Here is a 9,379-nt window from a genome sequence, read left to right on the forward strand (position 1 = left end):
CACAGAAACTATTACCCAATTAGTACAGCTGGATACAAACCAGACAGGAAAAGCTACAGAAGCTGCATGCATAGCAATGTGTTCAAAAACATTATATTACCAGAAGCAATTGGAAACAGTTCAATGGTACATTTTAAAATGAAAGAAAAGTAGACTATGCAGAGCAGTATTTCCCATTATATCTTGAATAAAATGAAGATGCTTCCAGCAATGCACTGTCTTATGCACAAGCATTTATTGTGGTGCAGTTGCTAGGTTTTGTTTTACTGTGTCCTCCACTGCACAGTAGTAGATGGAGGCTGTGTCTGTGATTGTTACGTCCCTTATGGTAAGGTTTGCAGTCATTGCTTTTCTGTCAACTTCTAATGTAAACCGACCTTGCCTTTCCTTTCCATCATGTTTCTGAATTAGAAATTTTGGACCTTCATTAGCCACCTGTTTATACCACTGGATACCCCTAGATGCTTCTGAATGGCTACATAATATTTTGACTTCTTTGCCTTCTACAGCTTGTACATGAGCTGGTTGAGTTACTTTTTCTGCACATTCTCCACCTGTGAAATGACAAAGGGAAAGACAATCCATAAAATAATACAACAATCCAAATGGGATAATCACCATATCTGGGAAACAAATGGAAGACAAAAACTGACTAGTAACAGAGACGTGTAGACAAAAATAGGGACTCTTTAGACATGACATACTGAATTGTCCTTACCTTTAAACAAAGCAGCTATGAAAACACAAAATGCAAACTCTCTTGTTCTCCTGACTAACATGTTCTAATATCCTGCTGTGACTAACATGCAAAGTAATCTTCAACCTGTCACACAAAGCTGTCATATGAAACTGACAGCTCAGATGGTATTTACAGAGACTTCTATGTTTCTTGTGATGATCACCAGCCAATCAGAACTCAGCAGCACCTTTTGTGCTGTGATATCAGCACAGTTCTGTAACAGAGCTTCACTTTTATCAGTTGTGATTCATGTATGCCATCTAGTGACTTTTAAGTAGTACTGAAGAAAATCATTAGTAGGGAACAACCTTACAGTAAATTTTAGACTATATTATATTTTTGTATTTAATCATATATTAATAATAACCATTTGAGAAAAAGTTAATCGTGAATGGTGACTTTTAATATTGGAGGCATTTGCAAATTCCAATAATTAAAAATGGCAGTATAGGGTGTATTTTTTAATTGTAGATGAACATTATGTATTTCATGTAATGCTTTAAGTATGTTCCATCTTCGCCAATCTGTTTTGTTTCTTCTTCCTTGATTTGAAAACAGAGATTTATGTCTTTTGTTACTGACAACACATCGTGTAATTTATTTGTAAATACTTTGCCTGGCACTATAAGATTACCTTATATTAGAATGGGTCTATATTATTAACTCAAAAGCTTATTATGTTGAATGCAAGTCCATCGACACATATATAGCGAATGGTATCTATAGCAAAATACGTCTTCATCGAAAGTTAAATTATCGAAAAGTTATTGTTGGCCAACACCGCGTCCCTGGTGTGAAGTAACAAAACTAAAAAGAGCTCATTACTGAACTTGTAAGAACTTCCTAATCTGCTGTTCCACAATTATTGTATTACCAATTTATACACAAAACAAACAACCCTAATAAAAAAAATTATTCAAACAGAAAAAGAAACTAAAGCGTTTATGCTGGGGGACAAGCCTCCCTGCACCCCCTACACACCCCCCGCTCCTTAAATATATCAACTCCGAGATTGCACAACATTGAAGTAAATGGAAATCTCCCCTTACAGAGATTTCCATTTAAACATTTGATGTACGCTTTCGGTAATAGCTCGGGCCAACTAAAACTTTTTGATACGCTGTTTTTCGATAGAAGTAATGCTCAATATTTATGTCGCTCAACATTTATGTGTCGATAGACTTGCATTCGACATAATTAGCTTTTGAGCTAATAATATAGACCCCATTAGAATATATATATATATATATATATATATATATATATATATATATGTGTGTATAGACACACACACACACACATATGTGTGCGTGTGTATACATATATACATACAAATGCATGCACGCATTTGCACACAAACAATGTACAAATGTACACATAACACTATAGTGGGATTGAGAAAGAACAGTGTGCCATTGTCACATATGCACAATTTAATACAGTTTATATGTTTGATCTCAGGTGTGCAACACATTTAAAGTGGTATAAGAACAATTATTTAAGAGAAATTGAGAGACACTGGCTTTAAATCTTAGACTTATTTTGAAACTTGAAAACTTCAATCACAAAGTCCAACACATCAGCTAATGGGTCACAATGATCCAAAAATAGATAAGTCATAAATATTTTAATTAAGAGTTCTACAAGATTCTCTGTCATTGAGCTTTTGATCTATGTATCATGATGTGGAAATTATGTTAGGTTGTTGACATGGTTCCTGGACATTCTCTACAAAAGCCCAGATATGTAAATATAATGCTTACAAAAAATTAAGTCATACCTTTTTCACCTGCTTTGCAGTTTGCAGAGATGCTTACTTTCACATGCCAGTTCAACTGTTTCCTGTTCTGAGATGTATATCTCTGTTGTGCCAAAACCAGTTGCATTTAGCGACACTCTTCATTCAGTAAGAAAAAGAAGATATAGGCAAAGACTGTCTCAAATGATCTTTGCTTATCAAGAAACCTTTGACAGATTTAGAGTGGACAGGGATATAGTATGGACTTTATTGAGTTTGTATTGCCCACAGATGGGGAGTTGGGAGAAGAGTGGTCTTCCTATACCTTTGGATATTAAGGCATGTATAGAACTTGCTTTACTTCCCAAGGGCCTTTCAGAGCATACTTGAGATCATGATGGACATCTCAAAGGGTCATGCCTTGGGGATACTTCAGCAGTTCCTCAATATACTCTTGACACCCGTGGATTAATAAATTTGTGTCTCAGCATCATCTACGGACTGATCTAGTATCATCAGTGTCTTCTTTAGGACAACATGCTTTCTTGAGGAGCTCAGTGTGATGGGTTGCAGTCTTGTTGCCATTAGGGTCCCATCAGGTCCACTTGGGAAGTGGTACCAGAAAAGAAAGGGCTGCCATTCCATCAACTTCTAGGTAGAGGGTGATGCAAGGAGGTGTATCATCATCATTTTGAGCCAGCATCCAGCATTGCCCATGATTATCATATCTGGCAGATAAAATAACTCTACTACCTCTTCCTGCATGATAGAATTCCTAATCGTGGCCTTCCTGGTAATTGCAAAGCATTTTACTGTTCTCCAAAAAACAGGTATTTCAGTATCTGCAGATTGGTATAGATAGCATTATTTAATCCCCCCCTTTTTTTGTTGTTGTTGGGTGTCCTCTTCCTCTTTTATTTTTAGGTGGTGAAGACTATGAACTCAATTGTTGGCAAATTATATCACTCCATAAAACTCAGGGAACTGTCAAGGAATACTTTAACAATGCCTGTCCCAGACACAGATGGTTACTGAGTGACTGGCCTGTTCAAAGCCCATTTCCATTACCTGGATGGCTCTGGAAGTGACCTTCAGCATGACCCTGCTACTGCATACTAGAATGTTTATGCCCCACCTGCATTCTGTGCAACATATCATGCATCAGTCTGATGTGCAGCTGCCACAGGCAGACACTGATCGAGGTAGTGCAGCTCTCTCAAACTAGTACTGATGATGACCACTGCCAGTAAGTGGCAGCAATGCAGCAGCCCCCCTTGCTTCAGACTGATGCTCTTTATATGGCTGTGCAGGCAAACAGGTGACATCTAGTCCATAGCTACAGGCCACAATGCTCATTTAGTGACTTAAAAAAACACACTGATAGCACCTGCTGAATGCAGTGTTATTTGTGGGTTTTGCTGTGTGATGCATGGTCAGTTTACACTGCATATCAGACATTTTCTGTTTTTCAATAAAATAAATTGACTGGAGGGTGAGTACTGTTTTCCTCTTAGTAATTTTAAAATGTAAGTCATATTTGGTGAGTGTCATAAACACTTTCCACTAGTCCAGGTGATGGTCTCATATATTAAGACAAGTGTTGGCATGTCAGCTGCTCCAATTACAGGATCTACGGAAGGCAGGGGGAACTGGTCGACACTGACCTAACCATACTGTGGGAAATAGACCTTTATTGATTGGTTCTACTGTGTGTTGTGGTAGACTAACAAGGCCTATATGCCTTTTTCTTTTGGGAATCCACATGAATGCCTGCAGCAGTTTCTTGAGACGCAAGTGGTGTCTAGCCTACTTATCCACCATGCTTGCAGATAGTTCCCTTAACATGTCCACCTGTGTTCCCAATGTCTGTACATGGCTACAGACATGAAATGCTGTATGTGTGACCATACTGTGCATGAGATCATTATGGCATTGTCCCTGGCCTCCACCATTCCCATGTACTGGTGGAATTTCTCACATTTTCCCTGTAATATTCTAATCATCTCTTCCTGATTTGCAATGACAGTAGCTTGGGCTTGAACTATGTCATGGCAAATCAGGTGTCAAGCAAACAGAGCCTTGAGTGTATCTGGAGCTAACTGTAACACATACCTTAGTCTAATATCTCTGTGTGCAGGTGTGACAGTGGGTACTGCTCCCTCAAAAAGGGTAGTCTCCTCATCAAGTTGCTCAGGCTTTGCTAAAGAATCAGGTTTTGAGTTGTGTGGTGCCTGACCATCCAAATGTCATAACATATCCTTAGTCTGCTAAGTGTGTGAACCTGTGTCACTGTCTAAGGAGTTAGCTGTCTACTGTGGTGTAGGGGACCATGCTAGTACAATTTGTGACTGTATGTCACTGCCCTCAGGCTGTGTCTTAAGTATGAGACTTATGATGTCATCATCAACAGCCAATATCATGAGTATGAGCATGATGATGTCATATTCAACAGTCATTCTACTGTCAACATCAGCCTGTTGTGCTAAACAGAAGATTAGGTTGCTTCTTGTGCTGCTCTTGTGAATATGTAGTTAATGTGACATGTGACAGGTAGAATTATTTTTATGTATGTCTAGGATTACAAACATACCATGCATAGTTTACAAACTTTGTGCCACATCTGATATTGATAGCATATCGTCAAATGAAGCATGTAAGAATGATAGTGCATGTGTTGTGCCAAATACATCTTAGCCTGATGGAGTAATATGAACATACTATCCTTCCACACTATCCGACTGTGCTTGTTGCATGAGTCTGAAAGTACTAGTGTCAACACCACTGTTAATGATTCTACCAGCATCCTTATCTGCATCAATATCATCACCTCTTACAGACACAATTTAATCCTCATCTGGCTTTAAAGGGTGGAGTGTAGAAGAACCACCAGTATTGCTGTTATGGGCAACTGCATTCTGTCCATCTTTTGTACTGATACATCCTAAAATGTCACTGGCTCTTTCCTGCTCTGTGCTAGGTGTAATTCTCCCTCCTACTGCATTAATATCAGTAACTACCTGATTCCATTGTTTAACAATCTCTTGCCCCTCCCCCTTTTCCAAAAAAGGCATTTCCAATATGTCCTCAGAGCATCTATTAGGACATGATTTTCCTCAGGACTGAAGATGTCTCTCCTGTGTCATGTTCCCTGCTGTTGCATAATTTATTAGCATGTATATATATATATATATATATATATATATATATATATATCACTAATTAATTAAAATAACATGGCCTGTAGTATGGTGCTGGCTATTGTCCATTGCCAGAGACTATTTTAACTTTAATTTACTTGACACATGTAGGTAGCACTGAAAATGGCACCTTAGTTTATTTCCCAACAATATTTTGCATTATCCAACAAATGTTATAAACTGTCATGTATTACCAGTATCCAAAGGAGCCCGCAGGATTTTTAGCAGGGGATGTGCAAACCCAAGCCCCACCCCACACAGCCCCCACCCCCTCTGCTGCCCCGCCCACTCCCCCCCCGCCCATGCAGCCATTCCAGTGTCCCATTACTTGGCTATTTCTCCCCATTTGTCATAGACACTGTTCAAATCTCTCAGCGTGCATACTGTTTTATGCTTTACTTCTACAATGATTACAGATATCTGGATTTCATTTACAACTTTTATTTCAAATTTTATAGCACAAACACTGACAGATAATTACTAAACCTAAACAAAGCAATAGTCTTACAATGAAAACATACTTAGCATTAAAACTTCTCTACCTTTGAAACCCACATTCACTGAAACAGCATCGAAACCCACATTCAACGAACATGCATCTAGCCAGTGGCAGGGTAAGTTTACCTTTGGCCCGTTTCCAAATCATAGGCTCCCTGCACACATTTTTAGAAACATGCAAGAGTTCTTTGATTCACCTTCTTGACTATTAATTATACTACATAATAATTGAATTATATCCCTTGTATAATACAGCACCACCTTTTAGAGTGTGTTTTAAATTTATAGTTCTGAACATCTTTCCTTTAAGCAATGAAACAAATCATATGAACCAATAATGACAACCTGCCCAATTCAGAACATTTCAACCATAAAGGAACACTCAAACTTTTGTCATACAATCCACCAATATCAATCAGTATGCAGAATCTGTGCAGAAGTAAAAGTCATCTGAATAATTCCACATTAAAGAGATCTGAAACCAATGAAGAGGTTGTTGCTAGAAAAAAACTTTATATTTCAGTGTTTCATTTACAAATTCAGTGCCTGTTGCCCTTGAAGAATAAATTGCATGTGCTATATTAAAATAAATGGTAAGTTGGTATATTGCAATATGGAATCAGTGGCAGGCTGAAAAACAGGCTCATAGTTATTAGGTGTCTCATCCAAAGGAGGACATACTAAGAATTACAGTACCATACCCCCTTAAAATAGAAGTGTATATGCTGTATGAATAGAACCTACAGTCCTTTGCATCAAGATGCAAGTATGCTACCTGCTGTGCTAACACTGCTTTAAAATTCTATACCACAATAATGATACCATTTGCTAAACAAAACAGTTGCACATAAATTCCACCTGTTAGAGCTAACTAGGGCATTTCTCTCTGACTCTGTCACACACACACACACACACACACACACACACACACACACACACACACACACACACACACACACACACAAACACACACACACACACACACCTCTCAACTTCTTAGTGCAAGAAATACATAAATTGAAGTTACAACTACTGTAAACTCTGTGTGACCATGGTGTGCGTTTGTTTTTGACAGAAAGGTATAAGGGAACTCATGGCTATGTATACAGTTGAATCTCTCTGTACTGAAGTACTCCCTACCATGATGCTGCTTTAATAGTGTGTTTGCATTCAGAAACTTTTACAGTTTTTATACTGAAGTTTATAGCTACATGAATTAAAAAATAACCAATTTCCTTTTCAGAGCCTAAGCTAAAAAGTCCACTCCTTACAAGCACTGCTTCCCCTGGAAAATATCTATATATGCATCATCACAGAGACCTAGTTCAAGACCGATGACAGCAATCCTTTAATGCAGGATTTCAATACCTGCCACAAGTTCAGGCCTATCACCCAAGATGAAAAGGTGATGGTGTCTACATATTCTTAAAGAACATTTCATCTCCAGACTTGCTCGGTGAGATAATGACATGGAATTCCTCTGCATCCAACTTAGCATTAACAAAACCCCTTACTGTGCCATACCTAACTATAGGTCCCCTCTATGTACCCCATCAGTCCATATCTCCTAAATAATATGGTGTCCCTATGCATTAAGCCAACACCATTATTCTAGGAGACTTCAATCACATTTTCTTCCAAAATTGCCATTTTGAGGAAGGATTATTAGGGGAGAGCAACATTTTGAGCCAAAATTGGGGACAATGGAAAGGTTTGGATATTCCTAATTCTACAAAGCGATTTGCACATACTTCTCAACCTCTTAATGCAGGAAATCTGGACAAGGCTAAATATATTGGGGGAACATACAAACACTACTAAAAATTGCTCTTGTATAAACATAAGACAGTTGATAGAATAACAGGTCTTACATTAGCATGCATTTTTCTGAAGGTTATGACGTCTGAAACTCAAATGTCTGTCATTTAGTGACTTAATTGTATGAGTAACAAACCAAAAATAAGAAGCAAATATCTATTCATTCTGCAAAGATATGGACAACTGAGAGGTATAGTTCAACCGGGGCTGTCCGAGTTTGCTACCCCCCCTCACAAAATCATGGTCGAATGGAGCCTCCCCCCTGCAGCCATTCCAATGTCCCATTCCTTGGTTATTTTGCCCCATTTACCATAAACACTGTAATGTGCATACTGCTTTACTTCTGCGATGATTTAGATTTCATTTGAAAGTTTTATTTTGCATTTTACAGCACAAACTCTAATACATATCTGTTAAACAAAGCAAAGCAGCCTCACAATGAAAATAGACTTAACATTAAAACTTCTCTGCCCTTGAAACTCACATGCATTGAAACAGCATTGAAACCCACATTCAAAGAAAATACATTTTGTCATTGGCAGATAAATATTAACTCTGGGCTGTCTTCAAAATCATAGGCCCCTTGAACATAACATACACATGCTCTTTGATACACCTTCCTGACTGTATTACATTATGTTCCTTGTACAATACAGTACAGTTGTTAGAGGGCATTTTAAATTTATTGTTTTGAACACTTTTCCAGTAAACAATGAAACAAAATGCATACACAAATGACAAAACTGCCCAAATCAGAACATTTCCATCATAAAAAGTCTACTCAACCTTCTATAGTCCACCAGTATCAGTAAAAAATATGCACAATCTCTGAAGTAGTAAAATCCACATTAAAGAAATTTGTAACTAATAAAGAGGTTGCTGCTAGCAAACAACTTTATATGTCATTGTTTCATCTACAAATAAAGTGCCTGTTGCCCTTGAAGAATAAATTGCCTTTGTTGCATGCAATAAAAAATGATAAGCTAGTAATATCGCAATAGGGAATGGATAGCAAACTGATAACAGGTTCATAGTTACTAGGTATCTTTGCCAAAAAGGACTGCAGCATCCACCCCCTTTACAACACAGTACAGTATCAGCAATGCATCTACCTACTGTGGGAGTAGAACCCACAGCTTTCAGCATCAAAAGCAAGTACACTATCTGTTGTGCTATTAACAATACAAGCAGACTAAACATAAGCAGCACTATACTTTTGCTCCCCTGCAGCTCTCAGCTCCTTATAAAATCTACTCAACACTCAGCTGTATCTCTGAACTTTGCAGCACAAGAAATCTGGAAAAAGCCAAAATTTATTGGGGGGGGGGGACAAAAGGCCAAAAACCAGGGGCAACTTTTAAACATTGCTTGTATAATGTTGGAAAGTTG

The 9,379-nt window shown here is 38.0% G+C and overlaps 1 gene segment (V, D, J or C); it reads right to left on the reverse strand.

Annotated features, from left to right (window-relative positions):
* Positions 1–234: 234 nt before the first annotated feature.
* LOC122790565 lies at positions 235–839 on the reverse strand. The segment is given in 2 exon segments: positions 235–554; positions 719–839. Coding segments are annotated over 2 exon segments (381 nt in total).
* Between the last annotated feature and the right edge of the window lie 8,540 nt (positions 840–9,379).

This window comes from Protopterus annectens, chromosome 16.part0, assembly GCF_019279795.1.
Source record: "Protopterus annectens isolate FY-2018-M chromosome 16.part0, PAN1.0, whole genome shotgun sequence".
Lineage (NCBI taxonomy): Eukaryota > Metazoa > Chordata > Ceratodontiformes > Protopteridae > Protopterus > Protopterus annectens.